We start from the raw sequence: 23,039 nt of genomic DNA on the forward strand, positions 1-23,039 counted from the left end.
GCTGAATCCCAGCCCTGGAGGCCTCTCTGTGCTCCCACCACAGGGAGCAGACTGGAAATGTTTTTCAGATATTGTAAATATCAGATGGGCAGAAGTATTTGCTCAGCAGAACATAGATGTCGTCCATTGATGAGGTGACAGGGAATGCTGAGGTTTACTCAGAGCCCTTCTTTTGGAAAACACTGGCTCTCAGAGGTCTGTGTGTGACTGGTGGCAGATGATTACAGGAGCAATTAAAAGCATTGAGGAAAATTTACATACAAAGTTGGGCATTTAGGCCAATTACAGGATAAAATAGCATGCTTTTGATTTTCTTTTCAGAAGAATGTAGCCAAGCTGCAGGGTAAGTTTGGGGTAGAACATCGATTTGGCTGTAATCAAATCTTGTTTTGCATGAAGGAAGGAGTGGGGAAACATTCCTTGAGCATCAAATCACTCAGATTCCTGGAGATGACCCTTATGCATGGAAGTGAAGAAAGGCCTAGGCTGGAGTCACAGACCCTTGTTGAGCCAAGGGTCCTGTAACACCAGCTCTTACCTGCCCTGGGTGTATTGGCCATGAAATATTGCAGAACTGCCTTTCAGCCAAAGCAATAGGGGATATTTCCAAGGGCAACACTGCAAGTGAGACTTCTGGCTAAAGTGGCAACCAGTCACAGAGCTCAGCTGAGCTGATTGTCATGGACTGGCCTGGATGTCTGTCCTTAAGGTCTTTCTTACTATTTTTTTTTATGGTCTTCCCTTGGTGGGTGCTGGATTGTAGCATCCCCAGGGCCTTGATTCGCAGTTTCCAGAGCATTCCCAGCTTCAGTTGCAGCAGTGCAACATCTTCTGAAGGGTGGTCCACAGCAAGAGAAATTAAGTTTCCCAGACAGTGTCCCAAACAAAGTCAAAGCAGTGTGTGACACCTAATCACTGAGTTTTATTTTCTCCACCTGGATTAGCCAAAGAAAGATATTCTGAAGAAAAATATTACCCAAAATGTGATTCAGTAATGCACATGAGGCACTTAGAAGGGCTATGAAAATGTACTGCCACATTCACTTTGTTCTCTGATAGAATATTCAAAGCTCCTATTTCTTAAAGCCTGGGATATGTAGTTCCAGTTCAGTTGCTTAGATGCCTGACCATTATGGGAACCAAAGGGAATTAGAGATCTGAATATCTTTGATATAAATGCCTTTGAGGTGTTTTTGAGTTTCAGTGCCTAGCTGGGACAGGGATCTTCAAATTCCAGCCACAGAGACCCTTATTTAGGAGCTAGGTGGTACAAAAAGAAGACAATTTATAAACCAGATTTTTGAAATCATTCATCTTCAAACAAACTCCTACCAGAACACTCCTGTCTTGTCTGGGGTAAGCTCCAGAGAGCAGGAGACATCTGTAGAGTGGAGGGGAATTCCCAGTTCATTACATGAGATTTCACAAAACTGCATTTAGGAAGGAAGGAAAAATGTTATCCAGTGAGCAAGCACACAGTCAGTATCCCCAGGGACATCAGCTGCTGGAGAACAGACCACATCCACTGGATCAGTAACTTCACAGAAATTACCCTGAAGGTGCCTTAGAAAGAACTTGCTGACCAAGATCTGTCCTTTTGTCCATGTTCTGGTTTTATCCTTTTTCCCAGATGAAAAAGAAACAGACTTGGGCATTTCTAGTGCCAGCAGATCAACCAAAGCAGCAATTGTCCTATTACTGGTGGCCATCCCTGGGAGTGTTCAAGGTCAGGCTGGATGGAGCATTGAGCAACCTGGTGTAATGCCAGATATCCCTGCCCACGGCCGGGGGCTTGGAGCTACACTGTCTTCCACACAGATTGTCTTCCCTTCCACCCCAAACATTTTATCATTTTTTGATTATTCTGTGTTAAGTAACATGCACCAGGTACATACAATCATAGTGAACAGTCAAATGCACAGATTATTACTCAGGGCTTGCTGCCTAGGGCAGAAGACGGCCCTTGCGAAAGTCTGAGGCTTGAAGCAGTCCAGTTTGCCCAAAACCATGAGAAAGTCTTTCCGCCCAGGCAGGTGCCACCATCCCTGCTTGCTCACAGGCTCCTGGCTTCTTTCTCTGAAGCAGCTGGACCTTAATTTGTTGGCTGGAAGGCACTAGAATAAATAGATGACTTTTCCTGTCTGATGTCACATTAGACACTGCTTGGCTCCTGTGTGTATTCTGGCTGGTGGTTTCACAGTCTTTGGGTTCTGCAAGCACTTCTTCACTGGCATGGAAAAATTCTCCCTGATGTGCAAATCTGCTCTCCCGTGCCACAGCTAAGCGTGGCTGCGATATTGCATCCTAGCTTGGTGTCATACCAGAGATTTATGTGTTGCTTTGCTCCATTAATCAAACTGAAGATCTTCTGAGAGTTCAGCAGACAATTTATGTCCCATTTCTGTCAGTGCAGTGAACATTGCTGCTGTCTGGCTGAAGGGCTCTTCCACAGGTGCAGTTTAGTCCCAAAAAGTTACCAAACAAAGTACAATGGGAGAAGAGTTTGGCAAAGATTGGCCACTGACGGGATCTGGGGCAATCTGGGCATCGAGAGCATCAATGAAAATTGTCACATTGTCCCCAGAAACACAAACTAAGCATGGATTTAAAAACAGAGCTCCCAGCTCAGACCAGTTCATGGTCCACACACCAGGTCCATCCCACACAATGTCCATCTACACCTTGTCCTTCTGCTGTGATGGTCAAGCTGTGTGTTGAGGTCCATTAGCAGAACCCCAGACACACAGACCTGCAACAAAGCCTTGGAAGTGACCCAAAATATTTATTCAAACTCTAGTAAGGAATAGCCAGCTAATTTATGACCTAGCAATCATTTTTAAAGCAGTGTTTTACACATTCTGCACTTGGTTAAAACCACCTAGTGAAGAGAGGGGAACATCTGCCCTGCTGCTTCATCTGGTGCAACTGGAGAGAAATGAGGGCCAGGACTGTGCAAATATTCAGCCTTATTTTACTGCAGTCTCTACTGCACTCAGTGTTAAAGGCCAGGTTGTTTCAGTGCTTAATCAATACATCAATACAGTCAGTAAATGACAAGGAGAGTTCATATTTGTCTTGTTACTCCAAGACTGCTCATACAGTCGAGTTCACAATCCCATAAAGGAGCCGGCATTACCCCAGTGGCTGGGAAGGAATTCCGCATTGGCTTCCCATAGGCCTGTCCACGGAAAGAACAGGAAAAGATAATAACAGGGTAAGTAAGAGTAAACTGGAATAAAGCCAAAAATAAGGCCTACAAATCTAGCAGAGCAGTCTCAGCTCATAAACATGACCCACCAAGTGGCTACTCTGAATAAACTTTTGCCTGACAGAGGCAGACTGATAAACTCTTGGCATAAAAGCACCATGAAGTTTTCACAGGCAAAAGTAATTTATTTTCACATCTGTTTTGCCTGCTTGAAAGTGTGGTGGAAATTTTAGCACCCATACATTAACCTGGACATCACTGTTTCAAGAGCCAGGGATCATTTGATTTGCCAGTGTGAGCCATGTGGTCCCCACTGCATTCAGAGCCAGGAATCCAAAGACAACACTTGAGCTTTAGCCAACAAGGCAGTTTTGCTGGGGTGGTAGCTGCAAATACAGGGGTGATATGGGCAGGAAGAATATCTGATGATGAGACAGGTTAGAACAATCGACAAGAAGAAAGAAAATATAAGGTTTGATGGGAAAAAAAAAAAGCAGGGGAGGGGAAAAAAAGGGGGGAAAAAAAGGAGAGAAAGAGACAAAAAGAAAGAGAGAAAAAATAAAAGTATAGGACTGGTGCCATGCAGAAATTCACAGCAGGACCCATAAGGGACAAGATGTAGAAGCAGAATTAAAATGTGATATGCAAGCTGGGTAGACTCAGGATGTATTTTTCCAAGAGCTCTTGCAATTCTTATCCCTTGTGTGGGGGGAAGAGTAATGGTAGGACACCACCAATCTCTTTTTTCCCCCTCAGCATTTCCCAGAGGCGACCAGGAGCCAAAGTGAACTGCACAAGCCATCAATCACTGCTCAGTGTGTGGCTCCACAGACCTGCTGCAAAACATCCACCGTGACTTCATGGACCACAAAGCACAGATAAGAGTCTAGAAGTTAAATCCTTCTGGCAGAGTGTAGCACACTCGAGGTGGATTGCTCCTCCATCCAAACAGCTTCTCTCCAAACCATATTAATTACTGGAACACGGCAGCAATTTGTGTCTGCACCAGGGCTTTTTGCCAGTGCAGCTCTCTCAGTCACATGCCACCAAGAAAGAGATGGGCCAGCAAAACTTCACAGCAGAGTAAATTTCAGTGCAGCTTTTAAGTTTTTTAAGCACTGAAGATGTCTTTGCAAGCAGGACCCAACCCAGTCTGCCTGTGCTCAGGGTGAGCCAGCAGGAGAGGCAGAGCTGGATAGCCCTGTCAGCACTGATGTGTGGCACATGTCTCTTCATATTCATCAGAAACATCAGCTGACCTGCACCTCCATGTGCCTCACAGCTGTCCTAAGAGCATCCTGCTTTGGAGGAGCTCTGCAAGCTCCATGCACATTCCACCAAGGGCTGACAGTGCAACTGCTGTTCTGCAACTGCAGCCCTAGAGACCGCGTGTCCTCCTAAACACCGCCTCGGCCAGCTGTGCACTGCAGCTGGAAAATTGCCTTCAGCTGAGGGGTACATCTTCCCACAGCTGGTCCTAGAGCAGAGTAAAATCTTCAGAGCAGGCCTGGCTCCTGCATTTCTTGGCACAAAGGCAGATTGGAGGCTTGCCAAGGTTGCAACTGGGGGGAAAAAAAACACATTTCCCGCTGCCTCCGGTGAGCTGTGCTGACCACCTGTAACCCCCACTGCTTCTGAGAAGGCAGCTAAGAAAAGCAGGAGTGTTGCCAGTAACTTACACAGTTCATGCCCCTGCTGGGGCATTCTGGGATTCCCTACACCACAAGAAGTTGAAAACCACAGCGCCAGGGAGGATTATTTTAAATTATTTCATTCAAGTCAGGTTGAAGGAAGAGGATGGGGCATCTGGACTGTCTTCTGTCTGTGTTGGTGCCCATGTCCCCACTCTTGTACTTGTTCCCTAAGCTCTTCCACCCTTGGGCATCCATGCCCAGTGTCCTTGAGTTCCCCTGGGAGCTGTGCAGTGCAGAGCCACCTGTGAGATGAGGAGAGGGAGCTCTGCTCCCTTCCCCACCTCCTCTTCCAGTGCACATCACAGGGCAGCCCCAGCAGTGGGTGAGTGCAGCCCATCCTACTCTCATCAGCAAGTCTGGTCCTCACTGAGTCTTTGTACTTCCAGGATGTCAGGTTTGCTCTGTTTATGTGCTGACAGCACTACTGTGTCTCTGCAAGCAAATAAAGCTGCTCAATAGTCAGCCTGTCCAGTCACACTGGCAGAGACTTTCAGTCCAAGAGGCTTCAAACAGGACATTGTTCCCCAGTGCAGGAGCTATTAAATTCCATAAATTTGTAGCTGCTTTTCTACTACAAATTTTATCACCAAACAAAAAAAAAAAATCAGCAAGATACTGCGCAATGTTTTCAAGTCTCTCCTTTTTTTTTATTGTCCATAATAACTATTACTCATTCCCAGCCCTCAGTAACTGCAAGTTGTGATCACCTGATAGGCACCAGTCTGAGCCTCTTCCCCCATTCCCAACAAAGCTTTATATTCATTCCTATATTCTGCCACTTGTCCTCATGTTTAAAAAAATTAATAGTCCATATGCTGTAACAATATCATTATTTTAAGCAACCTTCCTGACAAATGTTTGAAGGCTTCCTGTTGACTAATGGGTGGAACTGGACTGCTCCCCTTTCTTTCCAGTTGAGTAGTAATGATTTAAGCAGATTAACTGGTTAACTAAATGTCATTAACTCAGATCATGTCCTTTACACAAAATAACACCAGTTACAGGAATCAGCTAATAATGGGGTTCATCCAAAGGCAATGAGAAAACATTTTTGTCAATATCAAATTTGTCAATGGGCTCACAATGAAGTTCAATGTGATTTCTGCTAAAGGAGTAAATATGCTGGAGGTGATGAACAAACTAAGCTTTCCTCCTTCGTTTGCAACAGAATATGGTCAACATCCCTGAAAATATTCAAGTTCCTCTTCCTTCCTGTCCTTCAAATCATCCACCACATAGCCCCAGGTACTAAACACTGCCAGTTCACCTGTGATGGCACAGGGCAGGACAGCTGCACCTCCAGTGAGACCCACCAAACACCAGCCACTGCTGAATGCTTCATCATTTCACAGCCTGGAAGAAATAAAATAATAAAAAACCCTCCCAATGATCCATGACCAACCCACCCCAATGCCTATGGTGGGGAGGCAGGAATCCTGTGCTTTCAAATCCAGGATGTTCATTTGGTGGCTGCAGAGACAGGCAAATGTCCCCCTGTCTCTGGACCCTGATGGCAGCAGTGTGTGCAGCTCATCACCCTTGGCTCTCTGTACAGAAATAAGATCTTGGCATAAAGGATTTGTTTTTGTTGTGACTTAGGTTGCCTTCAGTTTGGGTTGGATAGATGTGCTGGGTTCAGGATGCCCAACGGAGGGCACGTGCTAATGTGTCTATTGGCATTTTGGGATTGAAACACATCAAAATGAGGCCACTGGCCTGTGCATAAACAACATTTCTTCTTTTTCTCTTCCAGTAACCGTGACTGTGGGAGGACAACAACACTTGCTGGGGCTTTATGACACTGCAGGGCAGGTAATGCATTGCAAAACATTTATTATTTTCCTTCCCCATGGTTGGTTTGTTACTATCGTGCGCCGGGTTTGTTGTTGGTAATGTTTGTAAAGTTTGTTGGGGGTTTTTTCACAAATAATAACAATCCGGTTTGAGTTGTAATGGTTGAACTGCTCACTTTCTCCCTTTTGTTTTCATTCTGTTTCAGCAGTAAAATACACACAAATACACTCATCCCTAAGATTGTGTTTTGCCTAATCAAAAAAAACAAAGCCTGATGAGGCTGTGCACCCCCCATATATCCACCTCCTACTGCAAATACGATGTTTTGTGTAGTCAGTGTTTTCTTACCTTTACCGCATGGTTGCATTGAAGATACAGAGAACAATTCCCATTTTCAAAATCAGAAAGCTGGTATAATTCAGCACCAGTCCATCAGTCACCAGCTGTTGATATTTTAAGTGGTAACCCAGCCAGATTTGCATCCATCCCAACATCCCAATGTTCTTCTCCCAGGACAAGGGTGTCCATTACAAGAGAGTCTGTATCCCATGCTTACTACATTTAGAATGCTTTTGTTGTTTCCACTGTCCACACTCTGATAAGGTGTGATTGCACTCAAAGCTTGCAGAATAATTTCACTCCCCTAGAGAGGAGAAGAAATTATTTCTCGCTGCTTTGCTCTGCCAGCAGAAAGGCAGAAGAAAGTCCAGGGAGCAACACATTTTTTGTGGTGAAATTTCACTCCCCTGCTCCAAATGCCGGCGAGTGACAAAATAAAGAAAAGGACATAGTCTGCACAGAATCCTTGCAAAAAATCATCTGCTGAGAGCAGAGGGAGCAGGTTCCAGGTTCCTCACAGACTGGAAATGTTGTAACCCACATCCACCAGCTCCTCCAGTCACAGCTGACACTGAAGCCAACAGGAGAGAAAGCAGATTTGGGAACTTGTCTCACTCCCTCTGGGTTCCAGCAGCCCTGGATGCTGGGCTTTGCTTTCACCAGGAGCTCTTCTTGGCTGTACCACTTTTGGCCATGACTGACTGCTAAGAAAGGCACAAACAGTGCAGAAGGAGATTCTCCTGTCTGCAAAAGGATATTTCTTGCAGAATATACTTTGCAGCACTATGCAGAGAGATCAAAAAACCCACACCAGAACAGACTATCACTTCCAGAAAAACCTGCACTCAGCAGAACCGGAGCTTTGATGCTTTGGGTTTCACTTTCTTTAATTTTATTCTTATCAAGTTTCTGTAGGCAGCATCAGTCTTAGCTGCTTTGGTGGCCTTACAGACCACACGTCTTTCCTATCCACATGGTGAAAACAGATGAAAAGCCAATCCCAAAATATGACCCAAGCCCTTGCCCCATGTCCAAAGCCTGTTCAGTCTTTTATTCTGTGTTCACAAACTCTGAGCTCAGAGCCTGTGTCACGATCCATCAGCACTGCAAGCCTTTGCAAGCCAGACTGGAGTTATATTCAGTTCCCAGTCAGTTTTCACCCCGTGCCTTAATATTCCTGCTTGTTTTGTAGGGCTGACAGTTCCACCTGCCACCCATTTCCGCAGCAACACCTCCTCTCATTTGTCCTCCTGAGCCAGAAGGAACACTCAGCTGTCTCTTTGACAAGCCTCACCCCTCCATCCATTCCTCATCATTTTGCCATCCCCTGCTTCAAACTAGACAGTTCACCACCTGCCTCCAAACCCTTCCTCTAGCTCACCAAGCTCAGGTCCCTTCCAGACCCTGCTCCAGAGGACGTGGCCATCTAGCCAGGGCTCAGGGTGTGAATCAGCCCTTGATGACTAGATTGTCCCCGTGGAGGCTGGAGGGATGATGCTTCCCACATGCTCCAGTTATAACAACAGATCATCTGGGTTGTTTCCTCCCTCCTTCTCCTTGTGCTGTGTGGCTTTCCAAAGGCATCAGTGTGAAGTCATAGCCAGAAATAGCCCTTGACACTGCGATGCTATAAAACATATGCTAATGAAATAACAATTGAAAAATGTACTCCTGCAGCAGGACCCTCTGTCGGCCTGAAGGGAGAGCTGGCAGAGACCCCAGATTTGAGGTATCTGGCTTTCTGTATCCCTGGCACAAATGGTCCTAGGAGGAAAAAAATGGTGATCTCTTTGCTGGGCTGGACTCAGGTGCAAAATGCTTTAGCAGAGTGTACAAGAGATCAGCACAGCAACAACATAAAAAAAAAAAAAAAAAAAAAAAAAAAAACAGTTTTGCTGCATTTTTAGGGCCCAAACATTGCTGAACTGATGGCCAAGATGGAGGGGAGGGTGCAGCACCAACTTATCTTGGTCCTGGCAAGTCACAGGCAAATAACTCAGCAGGGCCAGGTCTGGCACTGGCATTTCCAGGCCAAACCAGTGGCCAGGTAATGTTAACTGGGAAGCCTCAAGTTCCCTGAATAGCAGGCAGCACAAAGCAAGCATGAGCTGGGAAAATAAATAAATAAAAATAAATTATTGATCAGCCACAGCCAAGCCCACAAGGACTCAAGTCCCTTCCCAAACACGACTGTCACTCGCTGTAGCACCCCTCCCTGGATACCCACACAAATGTTCAGTCCCCTTTTTACATTATTTGTGTGGTTGACCATCTCTGAAGGAGAAATGACCCAGTAGGGCTGTCTTTTCTAAAGGTCCATTGCAAGGTTTTATTTTATTTTATTTTATTTTATTTTATTTTATTTTATTTTATTTTATTTTATTTTATTTTATTTTATTTTATTTTATTTTATTTTATTTTATTTTATTTTATTTTTTGCAAGGCCATCAGGCCTTCTCCTGGACAGCAGGTACAGAGAAGGGGTCCTTGTCTGATGTGGTCTGGAGGATCCTGCTCATGTACAGGAGCCCAGATTGACTCTTATCCATGATATTTGTGTTTTAAGCTGTCTGTGAAAAATCCCATGTGCCCCGGTGGGAGGTGAGACCTCTGCTATGAGATGCATGGCTGTCCCTGCTTACAACTTATACAATGCTCTGTGCTAATAGCTCAAATCAGGAATGCTCTTCCTGGAAAAGGATTTTCTAGGGATTCGGAAGGAACAAGGAAAATAAAATTAAATGCATGCTCTTGGAGCTGTCACAGCCAAGCAGAACACCCATGGTTTTAATCTGTAGTTTTAATGGTACAGTAAGTCCCAGCCCCTCTAAATATGCACGTCTGGAATATTGAAACCGGTTATATTTAGCCAATTTCTTCCCAAACCGCCTGGATGAGGATTCCTTGAGGCTTGCTGCCACCACGTGGCTGCTTCAGGAGCTAAACCAAAAAGGCAGCAAGGCTCTTTGCCAAGCAGCCGCTATCAGCCCGTGGTGGCCGTGCCACAATCAACCTCAGGTTTGATCTTCTGGGTCAAATAACGTCCCATAATCAGGCCAGGCTTTCCTCACCCACAGCATCCACATAAAACTGTCTCTACAATGCAATTTCTCCTCTGATCCCCTGACTTTGGCATCCACTTTGTCTCTGTTAAGCATCTGCAGGGAGCCTTGGATAAATCTCCCGTCACTGCCTTTGCTTCTTCATGAACTGCATCGCTGGTGTACCCACAAACATCTCTGAGGGGTTTTTCCCTGCTATTCCTTGAATGTAGAGAATCCACTTTCTTGGGAGGTGATACATCCAAACACCTCCTCTTGTAAATCCTTCTTCAGATCCATGCTTTCTATGCCACTGGAAAGACACAGTTATTCCACTTGAAAAATACTCTGGTTTTACCCCAAATACTGTGGCTGTGAGGGCTGGAGGTAGTAAATAAGAATTTATTCTTCCTGACAAAGTGGGTTTGGGACAATAAACATCCAGTTAGACAAAACAAAACATTTTGTTTGTGTTTTAGGATGTTTTTTTAAACTTTTCTTTCATGACACAGAGCTAAATTTGGGCTCATGCTTCCTTTCAGAATAAATAATTAATTTTTCGGGGATTTTTTTTTAGAAACGGTGCAAACAGGTTTTGAGTAATTCATTTGTATATTTTGGAAAGTAGTGTTGATTCAGAAGGAGTCTGAGTCAACTTATCAGTATATAGTCAGTGAAAAAGACTTCAGAAAGGTGATTTGCCAGTCTCACTTCACAATTAAGTCATTTAACATTCAACATTTGTTGACCCAATCAAAGCAAGGCAGAAGTAAGACTGCACTAAACCATCATCTACTCTGACACACACTCATACAGTCCTGCATCACTTTCTCCTGCAGGACTGGCAGCAGCTTGCATTGTTCCTGCCCCTAATGTGGGTTTTGCCTGCCTCAAATAAATGTTCTTGAGTCTGAGAAACAGCACCCAAGTGTCTTTCTTCCCCTCTTTTATTAGCCTTATTTCCTTTTATTAACTAGTCTGTATGGCGAAGCAAATCACACCAGTTGAGTTTTCACACAATTATAACCAAAAGTGACCAGACTGCAGAGATTTGAGACTTGTCCACAATGCAGAAACTATAAACTGTAGATTTACTTCATAGTCAGGCTTGACAGCAGCATGTATTGTTGTTTCCCACACTCCAACTTTGTGTTCCTTTCCCCTTTTTTAATTCTAGGACCCCTAAAAAAGCCTTTGGAACACATGGATCCTCTCTAAAAAGCATCTGTTTCATTGCACTGAGATTTTCAAACAGGTTTCATTGAACAGTACCCACCAGACACAGCTACAAATGCTCCCACTCTCAGAAAGAGCCAGGCTATCCCTTTCACATGGCTAGCAAAACCTCCGCTTGCTCTCAGCTTCTCAAGCTTGAAAACAGACCTAAATTCTTCCTTGAAACTCAGCTATCAAGGCCAGCTCATGACATATCACAGCTGTGATTCGAGTGTTTGAAAATTCACCTTCTTACCACTAGCCCATGGAGAAAACATCTCTCCTTCCACCATCCGTGGCCTGTGGAAACACTAAATCACCCACAGTGAGTACCCAGGTGCTGCAGGCTGGATTTGATCTGCTTTCTGCTTTCAGGATGAGTGTCTTCTGCTGGCTGGCACATTGCTGTGCACCGTGCAGGACTCTTCAGCATCACCTTCTGCAGCAACATCTCCACAGATAACACAAACAAGATTTGTTCACACAGTCACAGGATGATTGAGGTGGAAGGGACCTTCAAAATGATTTAATTACACACACACATACACATACCCCATCAGGGATAGGGACACCTTTCACTAGACCAGGCTGCTCACAGCCCCATCCAATGTGGCTTTGAACAATGCCAGACATGGGGCATTTTTCAGCTTTTTTTGGTGAAATGCTGATAAATCATCACCCTTGTCCTGTGAGGGGTGGTTTCCCCCTACCTCCAGCAGCCACCTGGAGCTTAAAAGTGTGAATGAGTATGGACAGTGCTGGCCACTTCATCAAACCCAAAGTGACACCCCCGCTTGCAGTCATCCCCTCCTTGTGACACTCTTGCTGTTGTCCCCTGGCAGGAGGACTACAACCAGCTGAGACCCCTGTCCTACCCCAACACAGACGTGTTCCTGATCTGCTTCTCCGTGGTCAATCCTGCCTCCTACCACAACGTGCAGGAGGAGTGGGTGCCCGAGCTGAAAGTCTGCATGCCCAACGTGCCTTACGTCCTCATAGGAACACAGGTAAAGCTTCTGCTGAGCATCTGGAAAATTTCCTATTTAACTCATGGGAAATTCAGCCAGATTTTCCCATTAGAGGAAAATTCAGGGACTGGGAATGGAATCCAACGTGCAGGTGTCCAGACTGGCAAAGCTCATCCCATCTTTTTATTCAAATGTATATTAATGTGGCAACAAGTCAAATACCTATAGGGAGAAAAGTTTTCATACAGGTCTCTAATGAGGAGGAAAAAAACATCAAAGTTTGTGGCTAGAAGCTGAAGCTAAACTTCAAACTAAATTTTAAGAATGGGAGCAATCAGCCAAATGACATGGGAAGGAAGTAGCCTCCCTTCATGCTTTTGCATCAACATTACAACTGGTGACTCACCATCCTGCTTGTGTTACAGTGATTGTCAGACTGAATGATCAAACCCCTTTATTTTGGCCTTAAAATCTATTAATCTGTCAAACAAATAAAAATGCCTTAAATATGGGTTTGTTACCAAAGTGGATAGAGATTGTGAGGGTAGGGATTCAATCACATGGAAAATGTCAGAGCACTGGACAGTAACCTAAGTCAAATTAGAGAAAGAGATCAAAACCAAAATCTTCATGCCACAGGAAAGGCCAATAATTCAAACACTGGCTTTGTTTTCTACACTGGAATAATCTGAAACACCCATTTAAAAATAAAAGCATTATCCTTTGGATCACACAGTCTGAAAATGGGCAGGTTTGAAATGCCAGAATACTTCACTTTGATGTTTTCCGTGGAAACAGAGGATTTTGTTTCAAGTCAAACCGAGCTGTGTCTGTCTGGCCTGTCAGGGTGGGGTTTGGGTGATGCAGTGCAGGGTTGCAGCAGCTTCCCCTGCCAGTGGAGTTCTTTCCTGTACCACACCCATCTGAGCTGTGGCCCAGTAACCTGCAAAGGAGAGCTAATTTATGGTAAACTGAAAAAAAAAAAAAAAAAGGAAAACCTAAATTTTTTTTTTAAATAGAAGGGTAAGTAAATGTATCACCTGAGTGGAGGAATGATACAGATGCCCTGATGTAAAGCCATGAGTATCTGCCTCAAGAATTACAGTACAGATTTTGTGTATTTTGCACTAGATTGACCTCCGGGATGATCCCAAAACTTTGGCACGGCTGCTTTACATGAAGGAGAAACCACTGACCTATGAGCACGGAGTGAAGCTGGCAAAGGAGGTAACAGCTTCTTCTGATGCCACATGAAGCTGACTGATCACAGCTTTCCACTGGGTTTCTTCCCTTCAAGGCTCCCCCAAGGCCCCTTGGCCCCAGACAGATTGAAGCCTCTGTTCAAACAGGCTGGACCCAGGCACACCTTGTGACCCCTGAGCCTGCACTTCTGCTGCAATGTCAGTTGGAACACAGAATATCCTGAGTGGGAAGGGACCCAAAAGGGTCAACGAGTCCAACTCCTGGGCATGCACATGACAACCCCAAAAACCACACCGTGTGTCAGAGAGAATGGTCCAAACACTTCTGATCTCTGGCAGGAGCCATGACCGGGCTCTAAGAAAAGCACTGAGGAACACAAGGCAGCAGGTGGCAAATGGGCATCAAAACAGATTTTACTGCCTGTTTTATCTAAGTCAAGTGTTTCTTGCTCAAGGTTCTGCCAGGAGATGCATGTGGCAAACCCCTCCCTGCAGTCAAGCCGCCTCCTGTCAAACTCCTCCTTATCCCTTACAAAAGCACAGACAACTGGATTCCCACTTATCCACTGCACTTCAGGCAGCAGAGAAGGTGCTCCCACAGTTTCTGTGGGATTGTACATTTCTCCTGGAAAGGCAGGGGGTTAGAAGCACTCTTCAAGCCCTAGGGTGCAGTGTTCGGGATCCTGACTTTGTCCTCTTATATGCTGCAAGTGCTATTACTGTCCCTGGTCCTCAAAACCAGAGCATCCATGAGCAGAACAAGCTGAATAAGCCACAAGGTTGCTGAATAAGCTGAGGCTGCTTTCCCAGGCCTCTGTGGGTGTTTGTGTCATGCCAGCATACCCAGGAGACTCCTATCTCAAAATGATGCTTCCCCATTCCCAGAAGCCAGCTGGAAGCCCTCCCCAGGTAGCAGCTCCCTGAGACTGGGGGAGGCAGGACACAAGAGTGACAGTTCAGGGGAGAAGAACCAAGTGTGTGAAGGGGTTCAGCTACCACCCAGCATTTCCTCAGAAGCCTCCCCAGCTGCACAGGCAGGAGGCCAAGCTCCTGGTCCAGCCCTCAAACATGGGTGCAGCCTCCTTCTCTCTGGAGAATGGTGCAGGGAATTCACCCCCATTTGGTGAGATACTCATGTTGATGCTGATTCTTGCTCTCTTGCTTGGGATAACCATGTGAGCTTGTCCCTTCACCCCACAGGCAGCCAGACACAAAACAGAGAAATGGTCTGACCCCTTTCTAAATGTAGAAAGATGCTGGAACAGCATCACTCTGTGTCTCCCAGTAGTGGATACTCACTCTCATTTTCCCTCCTCTCTTTCAGATCGGAGCCCAGTGCTATCTGGAGTGCTCAGCACTCACACAGAAGGGCCTTAAGACTGTCTTTGACGAGGCAATCATGACCATCTTCCACCCCAAGAAGAAGAAGAAGCGCTGTGCAAAGTGCCACAGGTGCTGCACCCTTGTGTGACGTCCCCTGGGAAGCAGAGCCAGCTGAGTTCAGTGCAACCAAGCAGGTTAGAAAGGCAACGAAGGCCACACACAACTGAAACGGGGAGCATGACCAGAAAAGGGTCCTTCTTACCCAAATATAGGAGCTCTCCATTCTGTGAAACCTCCAAGCTCTATCACTCTTGGCCAGCTCCTGTCTCTGTGCTTTCCTAACCCTCCAGAGCTGTTTTGCAGCCTGTTCCCACTGCTGCAGACTGCGCCAACAGAAACCAGGATGCCTGCTTGTCTCCCCACCTTAGGAATAAGGTGAAGGTAGCTTGTGACAAAACAAAGAGCTAAAGACATCAAAAGAAACAGGAGAAACTCCTTTTGTGGCCTTAAGTAAGAATTGAAATTAGGAATTTGCAGTCCTTAGGAATTGAATCTGAATTGACTGAAAGCACATGGAGATCTGTAGAAATCTAATATGTAAGATATACACTATAGGTAGGATGTACTTTAAAACTGCTTTTCTTTTATAAGACTTGGTAGTTCAGGAGATACTTTAGTTTGTTCAAACCACATGGAAGCAAAGGTGGAGTAATTCCAGATTGTTTTCACTTAATGGTGAAACTTCACAGCATCAGGATGTTGCTGCACCCAAGCTATCAAAATGGATCAACATTTACCTCCAGACTCAAGGAATGTTCTTACAACTAAACAAAATGCAAATAACTGTATTTTTACAGAGGAATGTTCAGGCTGAGCCATGTTTCCGTAAGCTGGGAAAGGAAGCACAGAGTTGTAGCATTAATGTACTGAAACAAAGAAATTTTGCCACCAAAGATTATTGCCCTAGACATGAAATAGCAGCATGAAACAATCTCTCTTCCAACTGAGAACAAGAACGAGACACATTGCCATGGCAACTGAGAATTTACCTTATAGATCAGCTGGATTTCTACATCTCACCCAACAGCCAAGAATAGAAAAAAAAAAAAAAAAAAGCCAAAGGTCATACTGACTTTAAGTGCTTTGAGGTGATCCAATTGCCTTAAAATTATCCTTTTTTTATGAAGTATTTCTGTAAAAAACCTCATCAAAGTGGAGTTGTGAACTTGTTGACTTTTTGTAGCCTCCCTCCTCCCATTCGTTTCTTCTCTCTCTGCTCCCATTTTCCCATCCTCACAGAGAGTGCTGTTCCACAGTGTGGCTGCAATCCTCAGGAGTGGACTTTTCCACGAGTGGCAGCTGATGGGCTGCAGCCAACAGCATGGAGATGGGAAGCCCAGCCCATAGGGGAAGGGAAGCTCCTGTGATCTCCCCTTGCTGCTGGGGAAATTGTGCCTTGTCACTAAAGCCTCTCCCAGGACCCTGCAGTTTTGCACATCGCAGCACACTCTGAGCTGAACTCAAGGGTGTCCCCTTACCTGCAGCTGCCTCTGGGCACCCTGGGCAGTGCCACGAGACTGTCTTGTTGTGGATTTCATTCCCCAAGCAGGGAATCCCAGCACCAGCACACACAGATTTGAAGATGCACCTCCTTGCAGAAGCTGTGTCTGTAGCCAGCGTGTCCAGAAGTGCCAGGAGGGAGCAAGTGACAGCAGTGGGGCAACAGTCCCAGCCCAGGGACACGGGCCCTGCTCCCCTCTGCACCCCATCCCACGAGGCTGGCAGCCCCTGGGAAGCACGGTGTCCTGACTGAGAACACACCTGTCACCAGACAAGCCAGGCAACTCCAGACCTGCTGCTGCCCAGAGCGACTGCAGCAGGGCCGTGGGAGCAGCACCCAGGGCACAGGGAAGGGACAAGCTTGGTGCAGTGCCCAGTCCTGCATCAGCACCAGGCTCATGGATCTGAGCTCCTCCTTCAGCACAAATTCAATTTCATACAATCAGATTAAATTGGCTTGGAAGGGACCTCAAAGGTCATCTAATTCCAACCCCAGTTTACCATGGACAGCTACAGAAACCAGCTCTGACACCCCAGAACATTTCCAGGTAGAAATCAACAGTTCTCTCTGACATAAACCATCAGACCCGAGGCTTATGCTTTGCTCTTTTTTTTCCCAGTGGCTTCTACTCACCATCCCTTTCCCCTTGCACACAAACATGGATGAAAACACAGTTGTGCCACACCTGAGACAGACAAGTTCCCCTCATTGCTGGTGATTTTTTTGTGCATATTTTCCGTTTGGTTTTAATATGCCCCAGGCATTTACTTCAGATGGCCTGGCTGCTAAAGCCCAGCTCAGAGTGAGGTGCAGGGGTCCATGCCATGCCACAGAGTTTGTGTCCATCCCCAGGCAGAGCAGTGAGTGTTCACCTCAACAGGACACCATCTATCAGGTGAACTGTAACATGTAAAAATATATTAGAAGAGTATTAGGAGAACTAGGCATAGATTGATGAAATAAATTGATATTTAGGCTTACAACATGACTAGAAGTCCACTGAAACAACAACAACAAAAAAGCCTTTAACAGATTTCAGGGAAATTATATCTGCATTGTGCTGCCTTTTACTTCAGTGGAAATTAATTAGGATGATTGGTTTAGCTCATGTAGGTTGCTGGAGAGTGATGTATGAGTCTCTGGTGGAAGAAGGTGAAGTCTGGTTTAGCTGAAGCACAATGCAAATGCTCAGGTTGGAGGTGCCTGGTTTTCTTAGAGCTTTAAAAATGTGGAAATAGAGGAAATAGAAAGTCCAGAGTGACAGCTGAGCTCATCCTAACACAACGAGCACAATGGAAAAGTGAAATGGAGCACCCTGGCATGCATCAGGGAATGCCACAAATAATCAAATTGGTTTTTTGCCTGCCACTGAGTACCAGGGGTGATTGTTAATCTTAATGGAATGGCACAGGAATGGCAGTAAAATGAAAAATCAAGTGGGAAGTTGTAGCATTAATGTAACTGCAGTGGTTTGAGGGAAATAACCTACAAAACATATGGTGATGGAAAAGCTAAAATGCTGCTGTTCTAATGTGTTAAACTGCAGCATGCTGAACAAATCCTTGCATAGAGGACGTGGATAGAAAAGTGTTAATACACATACAAAAAATGTTAAGGCTAAGTAGGGGTTTCTTTGCACTTACAAAATGGAGAATGTCAAGCTTGTGAGGCAGTAAACTTTCAAGTTTTTCATACTGATTTTGACCAAAATTTGAATTCTGGGGGCTGCAAGAGAGGGACAGTGGTCACACTGTGAGAAATGGCCTCTGCACTCCATTTATTTTAAATGTTTTTCCAGCAAAATGAATGTTTTCTGAAAAGCTCTGCTTAATGCAGGTCCCATAAACATTATTCCTGTGTTAGGTTATGTACACACACCTGGCCATGAAATGTGGCAATTTCTCAAGGATCTGCCCTGTTACACTATTTTTTGGGGGAGGCAGGGACTGCACAGGCCAAGAGGCTTTAGAAAGGGATTGTAGGCAGATGTAGGGAGAGTCATTGACTATCTGGCAAGTCATACCTAATGCCTTTTTTTAAAGCAGCAGATGGTGTGTGAACAGGCAGTAAAGCTTATTTTCAGAAAAACCACAACACCAGACATAGTGCAAGTGCAGGCATCAGGCCACAGATATATACTTCAAGTTATTTTTCAGGCACCATTAGTAATAAGGAAAGAAAATCAATAAAGGACTGCCAGGTGAAAGGAGATGGGTTTACTCACTGTGAGATGAGCTAGAAATCAGATCCCAATTTCACCTTTAAAGGAACACTGTTAAGGAGAGTCATAAAGGTTAGAAACCATCCCTGGAACTTATTTGACAACGTCCCCTTAATGCAGCTGATGTCAAAGCCTTTCCTGACAGACCTGCCTTTCCTAATAGTCTGCTGTCATTTCAAAAGCACTCACAACTTACAGGAAACTTGCTGGATCCTGTAAAACTCATCTCCTTTGGCCTCTTCTGAAACCTTCCTGTTATACCAAGAGTTCTTTACCTGAAGCTGCAGTTTCAAAGAGAGTTCCCAAAGTATTTTCATGCAAACCCCTGCAAGGAGATATTAGAGGTATTTGAGAGAGATCTCGATTAATCAGAGTTGCTACCACATTAAAACCACCTACAGATGCCTCTGCCCTTCAGAGCCCCGTGAAAACACCAGGACAGTGGAACTGGGACAGTCCTGCCACTTCCAGCATGACTTGAAGGAGGTCCCACAAAAACTCAGAGTTTGTCCTGTGCTTCCCAGAGCTCTGAAAAGTTGTGGAGAAGACAGAAACAAGTCTCTAACCCCACTCAAGTCTATTCTCCTTTATTCAACTGGATATATTCCCTGTGTAGGTTCAGAATTCACCCCAAGTCCAGTATGACAATCAAAACAGTCATTTCAGCAGCTGACGTTGCTATTTGTCCCCTTTTTTCTCTTTTGAAGCACTCAAATCATTCAAAATAGACACAGAATTAAATATAGCATTGCATCTTAATATGAAATAAAGGTATTCCAAATACTTTTATTAAAGGGACAGATTTTGGCAGTCCTCATACTGAAGAGACTCTCTCTTCACAAGGAACTGTCTCCAAGTTGTTCATGTCTCATTCAATCCCACTGGCACTGCTCAGGTCATGAGGGAGGCTGATTGGTGATCCATCCTTGCAGTTTAATAACCAGAAAACCTCTGCCAGCTGCTCTAGTGGTGGTGGCCTGTGTTCTCTTGAATCCCTCCAGGAATGGTGACTCAATCACTTCCCTGGGCAGCCTATGTCTCCCTTCAATTCATATATGAGAGATGCCCATCTGCTTTTATACCTTGCTTAGAGCCCATGACCTTTTCCTGTACCTTATTTCCCCAAGTGACACAGCAAATACCTCTTGACCCACCACACGGAAACCTCACCTGGATTAAAAATAATTTGCAGTGGCATCAATCTGTCTCAGGCCAGGATTGTCTAAAAGCACATTTGTCCTCTCCAACAAAGCAATCCATATGCTCACATTGGCCCAGGGACCATTTGTTGAACAAAGAGGTAGAATGTAGGAATGTGGCTGCACATGCCCTTCTCCATGTATTTTCTTTTTCCCTGAGGAGGACCTGTAATCTTGTTTTATCCTACATTAAAAAAAGAAAAATCTGGAAATAACAGAACATTTTGTTGGTTCACAACTCTATAGGACTGGAGGAGCATCTGCTGTGACAGGAGGTGAGCATGGAGTGACCTACGTCAGATAACTTCTAGTCACATTTGAGCTCTTTGCAAAAATGAAGACAAATTTCCACTATGAATGTTTATTTTCCTCCTTGTGAATAAAGACCATCTGAAAGCAGGAAAAAGCCTCCCACTGATTTTGGTAGTGGCTTGTGATCTCAGCTGTCTTCACCTATCAAAACAAAACAGGAATAGAAATATTTTTGCATCAGTCAGGACAAAATCACCAATTAGAAGTCATGAATGCAACAGAATCACTTCTGCTTCGGGGGAGAGCTGCAAAATCAGGGCCCAGAGCCACAATTAGTCAATTTGATCCTAAACCTTAAATTTAATTTTAAGATGTTAAGGGGACGCCCATAAGTAGAACAGCAACAACAAAATATCTTCAAAGTCTCTTTTCTTTGTTCAGTTAAAGCTTTCAGAAACATGGGAACAAAAATCTGTTCTCTTGGGCCATTTCAGAAGCCACATCATAACAGCAAAAAGAGTCAGAAGCTCATTGTAAGAGGAAAATTAGTTCAGAAACCCAGAACAACAAGTAAAAAAATCACGTGAATTGCTGTCAGTGGTGAAAAATCTCTTCAACTTTGAAAATATGGATCCCCATCCCTTTTCATATTGTACAGACCATAATGCAGTGTTTGGCTGCTTCTAACTATAATGGTAGGGTGGGGTTTTCAAAGATGCTCTATGCTGGCTTCATTTCAATTCTCATGAAGGCAGTGGAAAATTTCAATGGGGTCCACACACGACTAATGTGGAAAATGTTTGAGAGTCTTTATATTTCCTCCTTTTCTGACCTTCTGTTTTGGCTGACCAAGCTTTGAGCACACAGATACACCGAGCCAGGTCCAAGAATCCTTTATACCTTCTGGCAGCTGGTTAAGGACTCCTGAAAGGAGTTGGGGCATCCAAAGACTTTGCTGATCTCACCTTTGGAGGCTGGATCTGAAAAGCCTCAGTTCAACCACTACTGAGGTGAAGATGAAAGTTACATTTTATTAACAGTGTAATATTCAAGACATAAGGTTATCTTTGCTTAAAGACCTTAAACTCATTGCTGTCACTTAATTTCATCTCATGCCCTTCAGGACACCAGATTTGATGTGGTTTTGCTGAAGATCAGTTTGAGTTGTCACTGATACCAACTCTGGTGAATTTTGACTTTGATTGGAGGTTAATAAATTCAGAGTAAACAGTTGTCACCAGTCTGCAGTTTCCAGATCTTCCAACACAACATTTGTTCATATTGATAACATGCAGAAAAATTTGTCTGATGTCTATCAAAGTAGTTTGTGGGTAAATCATATCTAGAGTGTGGCTATCACGTCGTCTCTCTCAGTATTTTTCCCCTAAATAGGCAGCTGCTCTAACTGCATCACAGACCTGGCAGGCACTGAACTGCCCTGTCAGCATGGAGCAAATGAGCCCAAACTCTCCCCAAGCTTGTAAATATTAATTCACTAACAAGCAATAACAAAAATTCCTGTGAGAGGGGAAGGACGCTGGCAGTCTTCTTCACTCATGAGCAGAAGTGACACAGGGTGCCAGGTGGGAAATGCTACAGAGGAAGACATGGTGTGGTGGCCCTGATGCCCCAAAAAATATGGATTGAGGCTGGTGAATGCGTTGGGAGGTGCCTCCGTGGAGTCACACCTGGGTACCTGGGGCTCAGCAGCACCTTGAGACTGGGAGGACTTCAAAGAAGGCTGCAGAGAGGAGCAGGGAGATGGAGTGTGAGGACAACTGAATCCAGTTTAATGTGGCATGATGTTGATGCACTTCTACAAATGCAAAAATTTCACTGCACAGAGATTCTCTGCTCCCCTAAGAACACAAAGACAAGGACATTTCATTCCTTTCTTTTTGTGCTTACTTAATAGTAATACTTAAAATTACTCCTTAAAATGCTTAGAACTAACAGTTCAACAAGTTATTCAGATTGAGTTTGTGAAGCAGATGTAATGACCTCAACACAAATCAGGACCTAACTCATCACCAATCAGGTTTTAGCCAGTTTGGAGAAAGAGTCACTTACTTCATGTGAGCAACTGCATTTTTCTCTCTTAAAACTTGCTGTGTGCAATATTGCTGGAATATGGGGCTGGTGAAACCAAAGGATGGGCACTAAAACAGTATGTCTGACTTTTGAGTGGTATGCCTTTTTTCCAGAGATTAACCAAATCTTCAGAGCTCAAAGCAAAACAATTTCAAACCAAGGAAATTCAGTTTTCAAGCAAATGCATTCTGCATAGTTTAAAAATCATGTAAACACTATTAATTTCCTATTTACAGCACATAATTCTGTACTCTTTTGTTTATCATCTTTTAAACATGTAATTACTGTATATTGTAATGCACATTAATATCGTTTATTGTACATAGTTTATTTTAACAAAATAAATGTATTTCAAAGTATTTTGACAGCATCCTTTTGGGGAGGTGTGCCATTGTGTTTATTTTCCCAGATGCTAATCCCGTGCACCTCTCAGGTAGGAAAAACACCTACCAACATATTGGCAAGGAAGAGGATGAGCTGTGCACCCTGTGATCCAGCAGCCAGGGCAGGTAGAGTCAGGAGGGAAAGTTAAAGGCTCATGGTGATGAAGAATTTACATGAGGAAAGACAGCCCTGCTGGTCTGGAAATAAGAATATGACTGGCTCCAGTCTTCCAGGGGTTCAGTGCAGAAATGTGGGTCTTGTTTTTTAAAAAGTAACAAAATTAATTGCCCACAAAAAAAAAAAAGTGCCTTTGTTACCCAGATGTTCATTAAAATTCATTTCACAACCAGAAGCAATCTCATTGACCACCTGGTCTGGTCTTCAAGTTAAGCCTAGAAATCCCACCATTCCTGAACAACATCCCTCATCTTGGTTGGACCAAAGCAAGTTTCTCCAGAGGAAGGCTTTTTTCATGTTTCTGCAGCTTGTGAACCTCAGCAGGTTTAACTAGCCCTGCCTGCAGCCCTTGCAGAGAAAAGGCAAAGGA

At 44.5% G+C, this 23,039-nt stretch overlaps 1 protein-coding gene across 1 annotated transcript in view; it reads left to right on the top strand.

The window, feature by feature from the left end:
* The window catches only part of RHOJ (ras homolog family member J), a 60,584-nt gene extending 38,106 nt beyond the window's left edge, over window positions 1-22,478 (top strand). The window contains exons 2-5 of the mRNA XM_068192165.1: window positions 6,656-6,714; window positions 12,134-12,298; window positions 13,391-13,486; window positions 14,786-22,478. Coding sequence (XP_068048266.1) covers window positions 6,656-6,714; window positions 12,134-12,298; window positions 13,391-13,486; window positions 14,786-14,932 — 467 coding nt within the window. The 3' untranslated portion in view covers window positions 14,933-22,478. The remainder of the gene's footprint in view (window positions 1-6,655; window positions 6,715-12,133; window positions 12,299-13,390; window positions 13,487-14,785) is intronic.
* Window positions 22,479-23,039: the final 561 nt, after the last annotated feature.

Source organism: Anomalospiza imberbis, chromosome 6 (genome assembly GCF_031753505.1).
Source record: "Anomalospiza imberbis isolate Cuckoo-Finch-1a 21T00152 chromosome 6, ASM3175350v1, whole genome shotgun sequence".
NCBI lineage: Eukaryota > Metazoa > Chordata > Aves > Passeriformes > Viduidae > Anomalospiza > Anomalospiza imberbis.